The following is a 21,469-nucleotide window of genomic DNA, read 5'->3' as shown; positions in this document are numbered from 1 at the left end:
CAACATTTATGTTACAGGAAGCTTTTGTAAGCTCCTTCTTCCATGTTTGGAAATCAATCTCTGCAACATTTTATTCAAATGTCCTCGGTCTTAACACGCATTGTACTGATCAGAAAAGACATTCTGTCGTTTGCACAATCAGCATCTTGTTGTGTTCATCTAAATTGTATGTATCATTAGAATATTTCCGACAGAACATGAAGGCATCGTAAGAGCAGGCCCTGCGTCTGCCCTGTTAACCTGAAGCAGATGGATCGGGAGCCTTAGAGCTACAGCTGTCGTCCTCCCGCTCTTAATTCTAAGTACTGAGGAGCAGCTCGTGGGGTAATTGAGCTCCTTGGGGAAATTTGGGGGAAATTAGTGTGAATTGGAGGGGTGGTGCTTAACTACTAATTATAGCTGCCATGTCTGTTTCTTCTGCAGAATTTTTCTCTGGAGGGCTGCAGAATGTAGCCTGAGATCCTAATGCCTTGCTCTCTGCTCCGCCCGGCCCTCTGTCAACCCACCATGAGGCAATGATACGGTGCTCCTGGCTGATCATCACAGAACAAAATCAATAATCAGGGACGCTTACCAGGAAATCTTCCTCACAGTAGACCTTTCCGTTGACGTTGTAGAACGCTTTCCCTCGCAGCCTCCTTCCTATAAAGAAAGACAACAAATGAAATCTACATATTCAAGAAGAGTTAAGCCAATGTGCTGCTGCAGACAGACATAGTTTGGGATAGTTTAGTACCAATGCTTAGTTCCAATAAAGGCAACACGTAATGCTGCAGCATACGATGATACGATAATATATTAGACAACTGTGTGCAAAAGTTTGGAGAATGCAGTGTGTTTCAACATGACAAAGCCATAATGTACAAAGCCAGGTCTGAAAAAATTTCTTTTTCTCAGTTTGGTTTGGAGGAACTTCACTAGCCTGACCTCAAACTCATCCTGCGCCTTCGGGATGTCCTAGAACCTGTCCAAACCTTTGGATGTCCAACCTCACCAAATCCTGGCCACACCAGCATTTAAAATCACAATCAGTGCAAATGATTGACATTGCGTTCAGCTTTGTTGAACTTTGAATTGCAAATTTGCATTGAGAGTAAGGCGCCTTGAGAGTCTGCACTTTTAAGCGAGATGGAGAGCTGGAGAGACAAAAAAAAAAAAAAAAAAGAGCTCCGTAGCTAGCGATTTAGCAGTGAGCTCACCAGCTACAGCAGTTTACCAAGTAGCCCTGCCAGTACAGGCCCTACGTCACCAAGCTTCTAGACCAAAATATTGCACAGAGACGTGGAGATTAATTTTACTGTATCACTTTCTGGTGTGACCAGGCCTTAAGCAACACTAAAGAACTTTTCCCGCTTCGTTCCCCCTACAGGTTGGGAGCGGAATTGTCCATTCCATTACATGCAAGTTTGCCAGATCGGGTAGCGGATCTGTAGTTCGAACTGGACAATGTAATGTAATGGACAATTCCGCTTCCAACCTGTAGGGGGACCGAAGTGGGTAAAGTTATTTGGTGTTGCTTTAAAATGCTCTTGTGGATGACTGGGAGCAAATGTTTGTTGCAACATTCCAAAATGTTGTGGAAAGCCTTCCCAGGAGAGTGGAGGCGTATTAAAAGGCACACTCAACCTATAGATGAACAGATCATGTCAGACACTAGGGCTTGCGCATATCTAAATATGTAGATTGATGCACATAATGCAGAACCAAATTTTACAAGTGTGTGTTCTGCCTGGAAACCTTTAGCTGTCTGCTGTTAGCAACAGGTGCTGAGGTTAGCACAACAAGCGGATTGGCGTGCAGGTCAGTCACACTATGGCGAGTGCAAAGAAACGCTGGAGCTGCAGGGCTGCCGGCGGGTTCCCGGTCAGCTACAACAGCAACGGTGAGAGAGGTGTGCATAAGAGGAGGACGGTGTTTCGCCGTTGCTCGACCGTTGTAGCTTATGTGAGAGGAAACCCATCCAACATGCTAACGTACACAAAAACAAACCGGAGCCAAACTCCTTATCCCCCACTGCTTTCAAGCAGCCTTTATGATGGAGATGGAGCGGTTCAAGTACAAATTACATTCTTAACTCTTGTTTTCATTATGAATTTATTAAAAGTTCAATACACACGCATTGAAGTGTAAAACAAAAAGGGCCTAGCCTCATTAAAAAAAAAAAAAAAAATGGGAACATAGTGTTTATGGTCGGCATGCCAGTAGCACAGTATTGCAATATGGCGGTTATCGTGACAGCCCTATCAGACAAAGTCAAACGAAAACGATTTTGGGCACAATTTCTCTTAACTTCTTACACTCTTAGTCAAAATACACACTGTATGTCTCTTCCTTAATCTCTCTACTTTACAACCACAACAGCAGGTCAGCGTCGAGCAGATGGCTGGCCGGACGGATGCAACATCCTGCCTGTGCGTCCGTTTGATTACTTCGACCATTGATCCCAGCAGGATTCCATTCACAGCCCATACACAATCAATACAGGAGGCTGCTTTTCAAACCTCCCCCCAAAAATCTCTTCTCTCCTCCCTTCCCTGCCATTGTGCACCGTTCACAGACAGACCAACAAAAGCAGGCTGGAGGGAGGATGTCCCTAACTTTAAAACATGCATGGACACTAGATCTAGAACCAGTCCTCGACTAGCATATTGAAATGTATCAATATCATTATATATTTAAACTATTGGTCATGCATGCAAGACCAAACTTTTGCTGCTACTATTGGCTTTACCCACTGTTCCACATTATCAAATTAATACGGAGATTTTCTTGCCTGCTGGTTAGACTGATTACGCAACTTTAAGACATAAAATATCATGAAAGCAATCAATAGTTTCAGTTTTGCACCTTGCAAACACATCCACAGAAACGTGCCCACACCACAGCGAGCCCAGGTTCAGCATACTGAGCTTCCAGCTCCGAGTGTGAAGGCTGAATTCCTCTGGGTGAGTCTTCATTCATCAGAATCCAAGTCTGAATTCAATCTAAAAAGGAAATTCTGCTGCAGGCTGGCTTCTGCAGCCCCCTGCCATGCACCCCTCACAGCTCGACCATTCAAATTCATTTAACAGCAGCGGTGTCTCTCTGGCAGCACGATGACTTCACCCGAGCCTGGCAGACGAAGCACACGGATCTCATAAATCTGCTGGATTAGTCAGATTTAATTGTCGTCCCAAGCCACCATTGATTTTATGGGTGTCCCAGCATGGGAAAAGACATGCCCCCCGTCTCTTTTTAACACTGAAATTGATGCAATCGCTGTATTTCACACACAAACACAGTGTCACAATGCTGGGAGATGGCAATACATTAACACCCACATAAATGGCTGGGGCAGCCGAGGAATGCTGTCTACACAATAGGTTAGACTTTTAAGACTTTCAGACTGTGGAGCAATTAGCATTTTGGTAACGTAAAGCAAAGAGAAAAGCAGGATTGAGGAAGAACTCCATGTGAAGCAATTCTTAAGAGACACTGTCTTCAAAACCAAGACTTTGGAGAGGCTAAACTTGCAGGAACAGTGAGATTATAGGGAACAGTGCAGCAGCAGGGGCTGCGAGGTGTTGCTGTGTGCTCGTCTGTGGCCTCTGCTCTTGGGTTTGGGGTCTGGAAGGTGAACACAAAGGCCTCAGCGCTGATGACTGTGTGGTGCGCTGCTAGGGGAGCGGGCCGACTGAGCAAACGGGGACATTCTTTCTGCCTGAGGTCACTAGCTGGTGCCATTCAACCCCCCACACCTCTCCAACACCCGCTCTCTGCCCGCTTCCCTCGCCGAGCAAAGGAGGGGGAGGGCTCCATGTCTGCCCCTCTCTCCTCTGGCCTTTTGTCACCAGACAGCACTGCAGAGAGCCCGAACATCCCCACAGCACTACAGGTAATAGAAGCAGCAGCTCCGTTTACACGTTACTACTAAATTTAAGACCTTTTAAATGGATTACAGACGTTATCGCAGGACAATTTACAGATAGAGTACGTCTAGACAACACTATAATTTACAGAGACCCAACAATTCCCCCAAGAGCAAGCATTTGGTGCAATTTGAATGTATTACAAACTTAACTGCACAAATGTAAAGTTAATGAGACCAGAGCCTCATATCACTCAAAATAGACATTTTGAATTATAACCGGTTGGAAAACACAGAAAATGTCTTTCTTTCTATGAGAATATATGGTATAAAATTTGCCATGCTGGAAACAAACACTGTTTCCCTGTGAACAGCTAATGAAACTCAAATGAACTTAAGAAAAACTATATAAAAAAAAAAGTAATTTACCCTTTTAATGGTAACTTAACCACAAAATGATAAATAATTGCATAATGATGACTGACTCTATGCTCACAGTGTTACTGTTGAGGCTTTAAGGCCCTGACCCCTGCACTCCTTAAAGCTGGTTGCTTGTAATTTTTGCTCCTTTACGAATTAGGGCTCATTCTGCTAATGGACTCATTTTGAATAATGGCGTTGCCATGGAAATGAGCGTTGGTATGATGAAAGAGGACTGGTGTGTCACCGTTGCAATGGTATTATTTGGCCATATTTCCCTGTGGTATAGCAGTTGTGTTGAGCCTGTTCACACATAAGGAACTGGAGCGCACTTGTTTCTAGGAATAAATCGGCAACATTTAGTGTAGCCACCAAGGGGGTAAGCTTCGCTTCAGAACTCGAGCCATGTATGGCACCATTTTGTTGCTAACTGGCCATCACCTCCTGTTAGCATTCCGCTGACCGCCATTTTTTTTTTTACGTCATTTGACTGCGAATAACTTTACATCAGAAATGTTTGAAAACTCTATTTGTCCGTTGTTTAGTTCCAAAGAAACACAACAATGTATAAAAGGCTCCATTACATTGTACCTCCCGTTATGGCTCCGTAGCAGACGTTTTTGTAAAAATAGGCTAACGATTGTGTCATAACCAAGTGACTTACTGTCGCACAGTAGAGGAATTACCGTATAGTACAGGAGAAGCTCGCAGGCAGTTTCGACTTACATGAGCTGTTTAGGTTTAATTACTAATGTTAACTAGCATGTTAGATAGCAATAATTAGCCTGTGCTTATGTTATCTCCTTACATATACCTACACTCTCCGTCTCTGTAAGATTGGAAATGATTGAGATTTCTCTTGGCACAGCTACCAGAAGACTTACAACTTTCAGACACGTTGCTCACGTCACATTCTCTCAGTTGGAGGCTGCGCAGTAAAGCTGGCCATCACCGGAAAAGTGCTTCTAATAGCCTTCACTGGTCTCCGTCCAGAGCAACAGGGTCTATTGGTCCATTATATACTGTCTATGGTAGCCATTTTTCTTTTATCCCCTTTAAGCCTAGATCAGACTCTCATGTTGTATCTGTTGGTAAGCGGGCGTAATGCCTGGACCAAAGGGCTCCTGGTATCACTTCATCCCATATATGTAGTATATGGTTAAGGTTAGAGTTGATAATGTAATTCTTGACATGCAGCCTGATTTGAAGGTCTACCTACAAAAAATAAAAAATAAAATAAAATACATAAAAATATCAAAGCATCAAAAACACAGTCGCTGCTTTGGCAAAAGAGTGCAAACCTCTTCTTCTATGGGTTGTAGTGGAGGCACCAGAAGTGGAACGTCAACTGTACAACCTCGTCAGACTTTCTTCTTTTCTCATACTTTCCACCACACTCTTGTCAGAAGTTTGCAAAACAAACAAAGAAAGGCCAACACTGATAAGATAGCAAGATTTAAATGCAAGAATATGTTGCCCATTGCTGCTGTTTTGAGAGAAGGTTTTCAGGATAAAGACAGAACTGGAGCCAGGATATAAAATGTCAAGTTGCACCACAATCTCAGGATACATAGTGCAGTTATATGACACCACACGGTACATGCTGCTAAAAAAAAAAAAAAAAAAAGGGTCATATCAAGTCAAATTCCAAGTATTTGTCAACTTCCTATTAGTCATATGGCTGTTGGTGTGTTTCAACATGGGATAACTGTTCCTCTTTGTGAAGGCAGTGTTTGACATAGCATGGTTTTATTTGTCAGATTATAAGTGACAAAGCTATGCTCTAAAAAAAGTGAGCTAAACACAGATCAATGAATCAGGCAGGCTCATCGTATCTCTGTAACTTAACATAGGACACAACATATGCTCAAGTACTATGTTTTTGGCACTGCCTGATTGACCAAACAAGTGGCTTACATTAGGCGCTGGCCACAGCTGTGCAATCATGTTGATTGGTCTGAAAATAAAGTTGTTCTGTATACTCCAATTGTTCCTGGAGTTTTGATCTCTTCAATCAGATTGAGTAGACAGAATGTTTAACTGCTTTTGAGCGTCCAATCACAGCCCGGACCTGCCTGCATTCACACTAAAAGAGCTCATGGCATGTCAACATGGCCACTCCAATGCAGAAAAAGACATCGCTGAGTGGATTTGTTTCGACATCTTTTCCTAAAATTGTGACATGCACACTAACAGACAAAAACAACCGGTTATTTGGGTTTCATCACCTGAATATTTTTATTGTCTCTGTGTCATTTTGTCACAGAGAATAAACCGAATGATATGTATTGCTCTTGTTCTTGTTAGTGGGAAGCATCCCTCAGTCTCTCTGTTCTCCGTCTCTGGCACAGAAACCAGAGCTCTGGCCAGGCTAGAAGGACATAAATGTGGTGGTTTGCTCAAAAAAGGAGCTTCAAAACGGATTTATTTTTTTATACCATGTCATGGCAAACAAGATTTTGAGTATTTTGGTGAAAACCCAGCCGTGGAAGCTACAGCACAGGCAGCAGTGAGCATATTATCTACCATGAATGACGCAGTTCTCCGCCAGAATCAGTAACATATCACCCAGTGTTTGCTGCCACGCCTCTTGAGTCAGAAAATGTAATACTGAAACCAAAACATTCATCCCAGCACTGTCTTATAGCATGCTCTGATTACAAGATATTTACGCAGATTTACCCCTAATTTTCCACGACTTAACCACAGTGCTGGTGTAGCCTTTGGGTTTAAAGTACAGCTGTAGCGGAAAGGCTAGTGGGAATGTGGCAAGAACTGCAGAGGCAGAACATGTCTTCAATTGCCAGAAAAAGAAGAGATGTGGAGAAGAGGGATGATAATGGGTTTGTGTGTGAGGGAGAGAAAGCTTTCCCTCTGTGGCTCAACTAGAAAAACAATGTTAATAATTTCCTCTAGTCTGTGATGAACCGTTATTTTCTCATATTGTGCTAGGAGTGCTTTTGGGATTTGGAAACAGATCAGCTTGAAAACCCTTCCAGCACCATTACATTTATCCGTATCACGTTGGAAAAATAAAACAGTGTACTGGCAGTTTGGTAAAGCAGCTAATGGGACAGAATGATATTTCCAAAGAACAAACTACTAATTGAGGTATAACGATGAACTATACAGTGATGTACAATAAGTAAAATATAAATATACAGCAGAGTTACTACCGCTGCATATGTTCCATCTGCTGTCAACATTTCATGCAAACACATAAAGACCTGCGGCGCGGCGGCTGACTTCAGCCCAAACATCTCTGGTAACAACCAACAAAAAGACTTCTAATTGTTTCGGCCTCTTGTTAGACAGGTAAGAAATACATACATCATATTATATTTTATTGATTCTAGAGTAAATCTTTTACTTGTAATCAGTGGTGATAAAAATATTTAACTGCAGCTCAAAATCGACGGCAATATTAAGACACAGATCTTTGGTGCAACATGTCTCACAGCATCCAGTCTGCCTGTTATTCATTAAAAGAAGAGGAGGAACTCAACTGTTCAGCTACAAGTCCAACCAAACCACAAAGGTTAAATTGGGGGTGCCAAAAATACATTACTCCTGGAGGCTTGTTAGCTGGCGGCTCACTGAACACCTGCTAATGAGAACACTTGTTAGTATCTAACAAGCTACTGACTTGTACTGTATAACTATATAGACTGGTATACCTTATATCAATATATTTTACATCTATACAGATATATTTTTTTCTTAAAATGTGGTTTATATGACAGCTTCCACAGTCAGAGTTTGCCTCGTTATTATCCTAATCCAAATACTTCTAATAACATGTGCATGTAAACTTACTGTATAACTCCAGGAACAAAACACAATGAACTCAACTTTCCCTATTTTTCTGATTTTTGCTGCCTGGCAGGTGCAACTAGTGTGGCGGTGAATGATTTGAGAAATTCAAGCCCCTGAGCTCTAGTACAGAGATGAGTCATCAGCCTTGGGGCTGACAGTCTGCTCATCCAGCCCGAAGCAGCGAGTTTATTTTTTAAATTTTATCTGGAGAAGGCATGACTTATTTTCAACAACACCCTGCCCCACACTCACATGGAAATATACGTATATTCACTCCAGTTGAAGTGTATTTCTGTGGGAAAATATATTCAGTGGCAAATTGGGGAAAGTGCAACTCCTCCTGCTACAATTAAAGTGGCAGAGGGACATATTTACCTTGTTTAAAGGCACATTAATAGCAGCTGTGTGAGGAGGAAGTGCTGCTCTTCAACATTACATTATGCATAAAAATGTATCTCGGCAGATGTACTTATTTAACTTGTAGGTAACCATGGCTACTCTAGTGTACACACATTCTTCTTCAAAAAGAAAATCCAAACTGAACTGACCTTAGAACCCAAAAACCATGTCCACTTGTGTACGTGTGTCTGCACATGTGTGCATGCACGTCTCCGTGCATGTGCAGTTTTATGTGAGCCCATGCCAGGCCTGCCCCCTCTGATAAGCAGGTCTGGTACACTTTGTGACTGTCTGATTGAGGTCCTCCAGGGAAGGCCGGCTGAAGTGGAGGGGGGTAGTTTGCATTCTTGGCCATTTCATGAAAAAAGGGTGCAACCATGGGAGTAAGCCAAGAGGAGGGCTCAATTATGCATGGTTAAACAAAGCCCAGGGCTACCAGCGAGCAATGTCTCAGCAAACTCGGCCTCACACTGGAGCTCCAGACTCTAGGAGGACCCTACTCAAGAAAAAAAAAGAAAAAGAAAAAAGAGAACGCAACCAAAAAACAAACAAACAGGGACATAAGAACGTAGCTCCTGATCAATCTGGATTGTGTTATGACAAGTGCAGGCACTTTGAAACTGAACTTCTCAGAGGCCTTCAAAACACTGCTTAAAAAGAAAACATTCCCACTCACATGAGGTCAAATGATACATCACAGAGTTTACATTACCAATAAACCATCTCGAGAGTCAGGATGGTCTGTGAAGCTATCAACAACGACCTGTGCTGAGCGCAGAAAACGACTTGTTAACTCATCCCGGACATGATTTCTCCAATAAATGCAACAATAATTCTCTCAGGAGCTGTCTGTTGTTTTTGTCTAGCAGCAATGAAGTCCCACATAGCTATTTTATGATGCAGTTACCCCCTCCCCAGAAGTAATCCAGTCATTCTCTGAGAGTATTTTTAGTCTTCAGAGGATAAAAAGCTTGTTTGAAAGACCTAATTTCACCACTGAATGCAGTTTTCCTGACTGTGGCTAGCTAATGACTCCTAAATAAACCCTAAAATATAATCAGGACTTAAAACTGCACTTAACCAGGTCAGAGGCTACTTTTCTACAGCAAACCCGACAACTTTAGCAACTGGACACTCAGCATCTGGCCCCTCTTTCTTCAGACACACAATAAATCGGAAAGTATGTGGCTTTGGTTACATGTAAATTATAGGCAGTTCTTCCAGAGCCGGAGGGGGTGGGTTGGAGGATCGGTATCCATGTATAGTACACATATGAATGGAAGCAACCTGGCTAAAAAGCTCTCTCCCGACATCTTCCTCTTGTTTCCCCGGGAAACAGGAGAGGAGGGCTGGAGTCGGGTGACAGAGGCGTCCAAAATACACACACACACACACACACACACACACACACACACACACACACACACACACACACACACACACACACACACACACACACACACACACACACACACACACACACACACACACACACACACACACACACACACACTGTGAGCTCGAGAACGGATTTAATTACAGTCCTAAAGACCAAATAATGTCAGCATTTTATTTATTTGTGGCATTATAAGCTTGTTCCTGCTGCAGAGAGAACTGAGCGGCCCTGTTCTTCCACCGAGCAGACTTCAGGCCATAACACCACCTCTGACAGCAAGCTGGTGATACTAATGATGATTTTTCAGCAGAGACAGCAGCCGCTGAAGCTTAGAGCGAGGCTGTATGAAAGAATATAGAAATCTGCGGCGCGAGAAAGGTGGGGATCCTGTAAGCAGGAGCGTGAGCAAACATTTCCCCCACAGTTTTCTATGTTTTCTGAGGACGACTGATGCTGCCTGAGATGTGGGGTGTATCTAAAGCATAAAAACATTTAAGGCATCAGACTGATGGCTTTTAAACACATCACTTGAAGAGCACTAAAGCACAAAGTGGCACACTGGGCTTTAGAAACTCTGGTTTAGCTTTAGACCAACTAGCCTGGTTCCAGACCTCAAACCACCGCCCGCATCTCTGATTTCTTTCAACGATTCAAATGTGTGGTGCAACGCATGCCGATGCGTTTCCCTGGCTGGAGGACCAATCGACCAATTTGAGCTTTGTAGGTGAAACTGACCATGGGGGCATTGTTTCTCTGGGCCCGAACAAGAGAAATAAAATAGCAACACCATGAGCGCAGATGAGACTGACACACAGCCAAACAGGATATTGTGAGTTAACTTATAGAAATAACAACTCTTAAATAGAGATGTTCCGATACTGATACTGGTATCGGTATCGGCTCCGATACTGCCTAAAACGCTGGTATCGGGAAGTACTGGAGTTTATGCACTGATCCGATACCACGTAATAAAGCCCTAAAGAAAATCTACGTTAAAGTAGTTTATTTATGTTCTTTTTCCGTTATAATTGACTGTCAAATTGGATAGTAAAAGAAAGTTCTGTGGCACTCATTGTTTGTGTTTGTTCATGTTTCACAAAGAGTTTAACCTGAGCCAGACTGACAACAAAGATAGAAATCATATCACATCCATACAGGGATAGTAGTATACAGTTGTTAAAACATAATAAAATATATGAGACACTGGTATCGGATCGGAATCGGTAAGAAAAAAATGGTATCGGACCATCTCTACTCTTAAATCATCATATTTTCTCACTCTTGGTGAAAAATGCTATGTGGTCATAGCAACCACAGCTTTCGTGTAGATCAGTGGTTTTCAAAAACTGTGAGATGCGCCTCCCCCGGGGGGAGCAGAAGAGTTGCAGGGGGTTGCATGGAGGGAAAGATGTGAGAGGAAAGGATACTGTGTGAGATGAAAGAGGCAGGTTTATGCCATCGTTCTAAAAGCAACAAGTTGGTTATTGAAGTTTGGCCCGAAGATTTGGCCCGCTTCTCGACACAGTCAGAAGTTGCAGCTGAAGCAGCGGTTACGGCCATAGACTGTTTAAAAACAGGTTATAACACACAGCTCATGGAGACAATTGAGTAAAACACTTGTCGCCTGACTGCTGCAATTTGCGTCAATACTCCAAAACACTCCTTCTCTGTGTCATATCTGTCAAAGTCAAATCTGACCACATGATACACGTTTTTAGATTCAGTGTGGCGTACACTTCACTTATCTCAAACGTCCATTGCGAATAAGTGTCCATAGATTCACTTAGAATTCAGTGAGAAAATACGCTCCCTATAACACCAGAACTTGCCTGAGAATCGTAACGATTATACGTTTTTTTTCAGTATCAAAAGAATCCAGTGATAGTTGTCTGTACATCCATGAGTACACTGCAAAAAGGAACAGCTAATTGCTAATTTGGCATACTTTTAATGGTGCCAATTTGCCAAAATGTAAACCAATATAGGCTAAACAAAAACTGGCAGCTCAAGTTGTAGCCCACCGTGTAACTCACTGAATCCATTGCAACATTATACTTCCTCTTTACATACCTCAAAAGCATTAGGGGAACTTGAAGAATGAACTTGAACATGAGTATCGATCAATAGAAGTGAATGTCCTATTGAAATGGGGGTTGTGGGTGGGGCTTGGGTGTGGAGGGGGGCGTTATGAGGAAGGGTGGGGGGCTGAGAATGGCTATGAATGGCTATGAATTGAGGTAGGTTAGCGCCCACATTTGCAGACCAGATAATGAACCAGTTTATGATTTCACTAAACTTACCACAGGAGCAGCAAGTGAAGCAGTTTGTGTGATACAGGTTCCCCATGGCCTGGCAGGCTTGGCTGGCTCCATACACACCTTTCCCACATTTGACACAGATACCTGTTAAGAGACAAATGGTCAGTTAGCCGATGTTACGTATCCCAAGCACAATACTTTGTATGCATAAGAGGCGGTAAGCACACACTGGATTTGAAATCAATCAAAAATCGAAACGTGAATAATTGAAGAAAGAAAATTGTCTTTATGAGATTTGAACATTATTACAATTCCACATCGTTCTTTGGCCCCAAAGCAAAGCTCTGTGTCAACACTGATTTTCCGTTTCTTTAGGGCTAAAACATTGGATGTTGACCTAGCTTTACTGTTCAATGAAGATATTGTCTGCTACCACTGTGCACCATTAGAATCAAACAACTTTTGGACACGCTGCCAACTTTGTTGGGAGCTTTGCTGGAAAGCTGATAAAAAAAAAAATTAAATAAAAAAGCAACTGCCAAACCCTGTGTGCTGCATTCCTGTAATTATACAACAGTCACAAAAAAAGATTGTCATCACTACTGTATTTTATCCCTGTTCCCTCTGCTGCTTTTGAATACCAACGTCACAAAGCAATTCTGAGATGTCAAAGCATGTGAAGCTCTGAAACCACAAAAACATTAAACGGACTCTTACAAATGCACAGCTGTGTTTTCCAAATTCCAGTTTGTGATTATTAATTCACAATTAATATTTCTCAAAAGGATTTATATTCCAGTTGCACAAGTCTAACCTAAACTTCTGTCCATGTATTACATCATACCGTTTGAAGGCACACGACTTCAGAAGAGCTGATGATTATGTTAAAATACGCTGACAGGAAATGCAGAGGATGTAAGGGGATTGTCAGGAACGGCAAGCCAGAAACAAGGTGAGCCAACAACTTGGTGCTTTTCCTCATTACCAGGAAACAGCGGTTTTGAGATTTGAGCTTGATGTGCTGCTACAGTACACAATCGTACCAAAAGTTACACCCCTGAATTGACTTTGAAGGGTACTTTGGTGATTGCTGAGTCAATTTTTATTGAACTATTATAAAACATTTGCATGAATGTTCATTTATGCAAATGTTTGATACCATAGTTGTACAACTAGACCGTTTTAGATGCTTTACAGATGAGGATGGGGCTGTTTTTCCCCACTCTTCTACTATATTTTGGGTTGTTCAGACGTTGGTCACAAGTCCAAAACTCCCTCAGTGCTTCCTCATTAGGGCTAGGCGATAGGGAGAGAAAACCAGATATCACGGTATTCTTGACCAAATACCTCGATATCGATATTGCGGCAATGTTCTAGGGTTGACAATTGGTGCTTTAACAAAATATCTTCACACTTAGATTTTAGATAAATAATCATCAGTAATATGGACATATCAAAATCTATGACGATATCTAGTCTCATATCACAATATCGATACAATATCGATATAATATCGATATATTGCCCAGCCCTAATCCCCACTGAGATGTTTTTCAGTAGTCACCAGAAAAGTTTGTAAAGTTGTCTATAATTACCTAGAATTATTATTATCTTGCGGCCCTTTGCTGCATGTCGTCCCCCCTCTCTCTCCCCCTTTTCTGTCTTCAAGCCATCCTGTCGATTGAAGGCCACAAAAAGCCAAAATCTCAGCTAATCAAAAACCTGATGACGCAGGGCGGTGTGGGTGTTTGATCAGATTTGATTTACAGTGCTGGCAACATACGCAAACAGCCCCACCAACTGTAATCAGATTATGATTCAAATGTTAAAACTGTGATTGGTGCACAGAAGTAAGTGACATCACCTTTTCCAAATGAGCCCCACCCACTTCAAACCAGTGAGAGGGTGACAGACAAAACCACAAAAATACAGAAATCTTTCATGTAAAATAACCACAAATGTTCCAATTTTGGCAAAAACTCTTGTGTTCCTGTAGGACTCCAATGCTCATTGTAATGAGAAAATGGATTTTCAGAACTATTAAAGTTTTAAATTGTAGAAGTGAATGTCCTCCTCTAATTGTACAAAGGTCCAATCTGACCACTGACCAACTCTGGGGGGGATATGCCCAGCTAGCCAGGTACACAAGTAGGGCTGCTTGATTATGGAAAAAATCCTAAATCATGATTATTTTGGTCAATATTGAAATCCTGATTATTTAACACAATTACTCATTGTCTTTTGGAAAGATGTTGCAATTATTAAACTTAAAAAACCGAAAACCTTGAACTGTGAAATTTCCCTTAATACTTTTTTCATTCAGAACACAAGACAAAATAAGAGTTTACTTGCACAAAAGTACAAAAGTAATCAGGGTTTTTTCCGATTAATCCGTTTTTGTTATCATTAGGAGCCAAAAATTGTAATCACGATTAAAATTTCAATTAATTTCACAGCCCTAACAAGTACTACACATAAGCCAGAACAAACCAACTACAAAGAGTATTATGACCTTAAGTGAAATGAATTAGACGGGGGGGCTGCAGCAGACTAACGATCTCCAAACTCACGCACAAGACGGCCTCCACTGAGGTCACATTCCTCAGGGAGTGCAGGGCCAAAGCCCGGGTGGGGTGAGTCCAGGGTCACAGTGCCTAAAGGACACACGATCCCAACAGGGAGCTTCCCACCACCACCCCCTCCTCTCACAGACAAAGTATCACATTTGCTTATCTTTGAAATAAATACATATTTCATGAAGGATTTAGAGCAAGGACACACTTTCACTGACGTAATCTTAGAAGTCCCTGGCTATCTGAAGCAATAATTTCCCTTTCATAACAGCTCCAGTGCCGTCTGTGACATTGTAGGAAACAGATAAAAGGACAAGGGTACAGGAAAAGCACCCAAAGGTTACATGTCTTCCCTATAAACCTGAAGTGTTTGCCCAGCTAAATTAATTGGAATCAAAGTCAAATATTGGCATTTCCTGGCCTGGTAACCTGAACTCACGACTTCACTCGTGCACTCAACAAAGGACATACAGCAGGCACAACAATTTCTCCAAAATAAAAGTCTATGATGGCAAACTAAGTGGAATAAAACGCAGGTACCAGTATGTGCTAGAACCTTTTTGCTTTTACCTCTACGGATTCCCTATTTAAGACGGGAAAACTGCTCAGTGAAATCTCACAGCAAGTAAAAGTAAGTGTGGTCATCCTGATGCACACATTGGGTTTATCAAACCACTGCCAAAGGTGGTTGAAGTAGAAGCATTCGCAGGAAGCCAGCTCACCGTAGTTGTCAAAAAGTTGCATATCATTTCTTTGAAATTTTAAGAAACACACGGCCACTTTGTAAGTAGAAAACCTTTTTATAGACTTACCATGACCGTAAATAAAATCATTCACACAATGAACATTTGCTCCCAGTAAATGATTACATACGCTGCGTTTTGGTCAGATAGCATTTACCAAATGTTAATTACGCACTCCTTTCTTAAAGCCTTTAATATATTATATATTATTTTCTATTTCTTCTGGACTTCTGCAGCACAAACAGTTTAACTTTCAAATGTTATGTTATGTATTGTATGAAACACAGCTCTATGACAGCAGTAGATGTATTTCCCATACTCGCTCTAGGCTACTTAAAATGTTGAAAATACAACCCATTTATAATTAGCTTGTTAATTACTACAGCCAATTATACAGTATAGTATTTGGTCATTGTTTTAGTTCTGCTATTTCTATTGCTCATTAGTGTGATTATATTCATCTTCTACTGCTGCCGCTCTCAAAATCCCTTCGATACGGGAAACAACAGCAAACTTTCAGCTGGCAAGCTACATTCTGAAAATGACAACAAACTAATTTGGATCGTGCAATAATGCACGCCTGTTTGGTTCTTTCGGTGAATGAAGACTTACAAAGAATAGGTTTACGACGTTTACTATCTAAGTGGGAAGTTTTGGGACCGATTGGGGGGAATTGGTGGGAATTGCTATTAGGCTTGTACAATAAATCGTTATAAAATCGCGATCTCGATTCACATCTCATTTATTTTTTTTTCTCCTTCAATTAATTTATTGAAAGCATTTGACATTGACATGTTTTAATTCTGTAAAGACATGTTCAAGGAGTTCAGATAGAGCCTGGATCAGGGCCATATTTAGTTCAATGTGTTATATGTCACCATTTTTGGCAGCCAGTATGTACTTTATTTTCTTTATTCATTGAAATCTCTGTTTACAGGCTTGAGGTGATGCGCAAGGTGCTATAGGTGCCAAAATAAATCTATGTTTAGTACTGGCAATTTGTTTTGTTTTGTCATCGTTCATTTGTGCAATAAACATTACACTTCGTGAGAAAAAAATCATGGCAAAGAATCGTGTATCAATTCTAAGCTAAAAAATCGTGATTCATATTGTTCCCCGAATCGTGCAGGCATAACTGCTATGGACGAAGTACGCATCGCAATACACTGGTATTAAACGTACTAATGTATACAGCCAATTTAAATAGCTCACGTTACTGTATTGTGTGACCAGCTAACTTCATTTCATATTTTATATCCTTCGCGAGACTATTTTGCAGAGCCACAAGCGCTTCGTCCGGAACTTAGCGGCGCCCAAGGCGATTTTGATTGGTTTAAAGAAATGCAAACAACCCGGAGTGTTTTTGTCTCCTATGCTGGAATGTATCTGTGGTGTAGCCAGAACTTACTCCCCAGCGCTGTGGAGATAGGTCTGGCAATGCGAGACTACTCTCTGCCACTCTAAGTATTAAATCCTCAACGCTATGGTTGGATGTGATTGGCTTGTAATTATGAATGCTACCTTTTTTGTGTAAGTGTGCAGAATTACCCGAGTGAGTGTTACATCTAGTGAGGCCATACAACCCAAAAGAGAGGCAGGCCATGACCCAGTCGCCTTCCTCTGTGTTCATACCAGGTTTCTGTTACTGCATCAGGACAGCATACTTCCTTCTCTGTCTATCTGCAATGCCAACAATGGATGACAAGGACCAGCTTGATGTGGTAATACTCAACCGATTATGAATGTTACTGGTAGTCTTTTTGTGACTAATGCTAACTAAGATTACAGTGTGTGTAATGTCAGTGTTAGTTACTACTATGTTTCTCTACTGTACGTGTCGTAGTCCTGCTGCCTGTCGCACTTGGAACACTAACACTACAATGTATCCTTGAAACAAAAGGTTACTTTCATAGAACCAGGTACAACTGACTACACATCCGTCTGAATGCCAAGACACTAAGTCACCGAGTCTCTGCATTACACAGCTGACAGCAAGTGGACTCACAAAATGACAAACATTTGACACAATGGAGTCTATATTCAGTAAACAACAACCAAAGTTACAGGTGTGCGTTTGTAGCTTGCATCTACTCTTATGCACAATTATTTAGCTTCATGATAAGAGACGTTACAAAGCAGCTATCTTTTTTTATTTATTTCCCACATAATTAATCTATGGCAATGTAATTACAGACATGTCTATTTGGCTTTGATTATCTACCCAACGGCTAAACAACAAAAAAGTATGATTTATTTATAAAGCAACATTGATTTACATTCTTTACTTTAGTCCCTCTGCTTGCAACTATACTGCAGTTTCTTAAAAGCTGTGTGTGCGTTGGCAAGACTGTCGAGATTTCATTTGTCAACAAGAAAACGTTTTTCGAACGAGAACTTCAGTCATAAAAATCAACATGTGGTTTCCACAAAAATGCTTAAAAATCCTGACAGTTATGAGTGAGGATGTGGTTATCATGTTACAGGACAGTAGGGGAAAATGTGAAGCACTCTTGTTATTCCTGTAAAACAGGATGCTGAATCCCTCATGTGCCCATTTCGTAAACACGTTCATGTGGCATGGACAGGATGTTGTGCATTCACTGGGGTTAAAAATAAAACGGCATCACATAATGCATGTTACATCCCTGCACCTTTGAGCTAAACACTGTTAAGATCAAGCAGGCTGCTCAATGTGGGCGTGTTGTTATGCTTGTGAGAAAGCGTTTTAACATAAACTCAGACTGATGAGTCTTAGGATGAAATAAAGTATGTGTACAGTATGTGTATAAAACAAACACATTTTAATGTTATTTCTGAAAGGCGAAAGTTTGGAAAAATGTAATGTGGACAATCGAGCATTTGAGCAAGTGCTTTATGGAACATACTTGACTTTATATTCTACCATTGCTGAAAACAACGCAGAACGTGCTGCGGGTTATAAGAAGGTCTGCACAGCCTGATTCATGAAACTTTAACGACCACTCGGTGGGACTTCTTCTTCTGACGTCTTACAGCACAATATCAAAGCGATCTCTGCAGATACAAGCAGATTGAAAAGTGTCAATCGAGCAAATGAAACGCAACATAAATAGAGGGATCAAATGCAGTTTTCTAGTTTGTGGAACCAAATGCTACCAAATAATTGAAGAGCTCTGCACGTCTTATAGAAGTAACTGCACACAGAGCAGGTTCATGTGTCTTTCCGGTACAAAATAATCACGGCCCTGTCCGATAAATCACAGTACGCTCAGTATGCACTGTATACTGGGAGCAAACGCTCGCTCACAGGTGCAGATCTTGAAAAGAATAAGGCAATTAACTTCCCATCATGCTTAGAGTGTGGCATCTCATATTTATAGTTCCAGACATTTGAAGAATGACTTCCCTGGTGCGTTATGAATATTCTTGTGACCTTTGGTGAATTCTGAAGCTGGTGTTTGATTTGATTTGCTAACATACAGTACCTGTTTACTGCAATCATACTGATACTGCAATGTGAAAGAACGCAGCATTGGACTTCCAAATTTGCAATAAGGAACAGTGAAAAAAGGGGAAGCAGAGAACATGTATAGCCTCAAAGCCTGGAAATACAGCCTATTTCAGGAGAAAGCTCTTCACTTGAGAGCATTTGACACATCAGAGGATACTGAATGCTTAAAACATAAGTGAGAATGAAAAAAATATACATCTAATCGTATGTCAGCTGCAATTTGTGCATGTATGGTGTATACAGAGGGCAGGACAGTGTGCTGTTGTCCACAAGTCAGCATGTGTGTGTCAGGCATGTGCATGACTATTGCCATTATAATTCTGGGCAGGTGATCAGACTTGAGCCCCACCAACTATGTCTGGCCCGCCAGCCAAGACCGTGTGCCAAGTGTCTGGTGTTGCCCGACTCCCCACTGGCTGGTTAATGAAGGGCTTTGCGGGGGGAGTCAGGGCGGGGTGGAGAGGAGGGGAGGTAAGGGGTGGGGTGGGGTGGGGTGGGCCTCCCTCTGCTGCTTCAATTGCAGGCTTGTTTCGGGCCAGCTGTTGATTCACAGCTCCTTCTCCATCACAACAAACACAGGCCACACAAGGGTCGGCCGGCAGAGCAGAGCCGACCAGTGTGGGGACCCCCCCCCAAAAAAAACCCTGGCAATTTCTCCACTGTCGCTACGGAAACAGAGCTGTCTCTATTGGGCTTTGAGTGAGTAGCGTCTGACTGCATTCTTCTTCTCTCTCCCTCCGTCTCCTTTCTCTCTTCTTTCTCCATTATCTCTACTGGTCTTTCCCCTCACTGTCTTCCTCCTGTCCACCATCCTCCTGCTCTCACCTTCTTCTCTGGAACAAATCAACAGCTGTCTCTGCCTCACTCTGAGCAAGTGCACTGGCTATAAAACAAGCCACTGTTCTCTGGCTGCAGTCATTTGTCTGGCTGCTTATTCAAAAGGTAGACAGCAACTTCCTCAGCAGGCTTTCTGTGGCTGTGTTACTGCTGGTGAGCCAAATATATCTGGTCTCACAGTCCCTGATAACAAAAATGTGCCACAACGTTCAATTCTTGAAATCGGGCGAAAACCAAACGCTGACCACAATTTATCCTTCAGAGACCAGATGATTACTGCATTTCCAACAAATCCAGACCACACTGATCTAAATGACCAAAGGGTGTCTGCTGTGGCAGAACAGGAGGTTCCATTCAGCGAGGTGCAGCGGTGTGCAAATGCCATTCATATCTGCCACAGAGGGACCCGTTAGTGGTAATGTAGCATTAGCAGGTTGCAAATAGACCTTGAAGAGATGACAAACCTATAAATAACCTCTTCCTGCACAGAAGAAACACCAGCAAACACTATTTTAACTATTTTGTTGAATTCCAATTTCAGTAAGCACTCATCTGTGTTGTAATACAGAGGAAGTTAAAAATAATATTTCATTCTACTTGCCCTGGAGATTTTTTTTCTATTCAGTGAGTGGAATAAAACAAATTAATGGAGGTAAAACTTCGCTCGTCAGCTGAAACCTTTAACTTTGGGCCATTGTTTGGGATTTTAAACTTTGCTCTATCAGGACAAAAAAATAAACAGCAGGTTTTTCTTTGAAAGCAACGTTGCAGGGATCTAACAGATACATATGAGGGCTGAGGTGTGCAAAGACAGTGTAAGGAGTAATGGTCAGAGCATCACAGGCATCTGAGGAGAGACTTTAAAGCTGAGGAAAACACATTGGTTTGAGGGATCTGGAGCTGAGCTGCTGTGACCAAATTAGTTATTTTACATCAATCAAGCACCCCCAATTCACGAGAAAAGCAATTCATAATTCAAATGACACCCATGACAACCTATTAGTTGATGCAAGACCTTAGTCCATATGTAGGCTACAATTAGAGCTGGGCAATATATCGATATTATATCGATATCGTGATATGAGACCAGATATTGTCTTAGATTTTGGATATCGTAATATCGTAATATGGCATAAGTGTTGTCTTTTCCTGGTTTTAAAGGCTGCATGACAGTAAAGTGATGTACTTTTCTGAACTTACCAGACTGTTGTAACTGTTCTATTATTTGCCTTTACCCACTTAGTCATTATATCCACATGACTGATGATTATTTATCAAAAATCTCATTGTGTAAATATTTTGTGAAAGCACCAATAGTAATCGATATCGTTGCGGTATCAATATCGAGGTATTTGGTCAAAAATATCATGATATTTGATTTTCTCCATATCGCCCAGCCCTAGCTACAATACATAAAAACATGCTCCATGTCCACCATGCTCCACCTTTGATTATATTATGATATATTAACTCTCAGGGCCACAGAGCCAAGCCCTCAACCTATACTCAATACAGTACTGACAAGGGGACCTTTGTGTTATAGATAATTAGTATTGGGTCAAAGTGAGCTGTAAAAAAAAAAAAAAAAAAAAAAAAAGGTTTGAGATGTCCCAATAATAAAACAGACTATAGTTGTGTGTGCTTGCATGTTCTTATGTTGTTTTCAATCTTATCTACTTGCCAGTTTAAA

The 21,469-nt window shown here is 41.5% G+C and overlaps 1 protein-coding gene across 1 annotated transcript in view; it reads right to left on the bottom strand.

The window, feature by feature from the left end:
- wtip (WT1 interacting protein) overlaps window positions 1-21,469 on the bottom strand; it is a 31,501-nt gene that overhangs the window by 8,166 nt on the left and 1,866 nt on the right. Inside the window, exons 2-3 of the mRNA XM_028585139.1 lie at window positions 12,179-12,280; window positions 575-642 (exon numbers count right to left, since the gene is read on the bottom strand). Coding sequence (XP_028440940.1) covers window positions 575-642; window positions 12,179-12,280 — 170 coding nt within the window. The remainder of the gene's footprint in view (window positions 1-574; window positions 643-12,178; window positions 12,281-21,469) is intronic.

The sequence above is a fragment of the Perca flavescens genome, chromosome 1, assembly GCF_004354835.1.
Source record: "Perca flavescens isolate YP-PL-M2 chromosome 1, PFLA_1.0, whole genome shotgun sequence".
Lineage (NCBI taxonomy): Eukaryota > Metazoa > Chordata > Actinopteri > Perciformes > Percidae > Perca > Perca flavescens.
The sequence above is the reverse complement of the archived record's forward strand: the minus strand, read 5'-3'. Positions and strand labels throughout refer to the sequence as shown.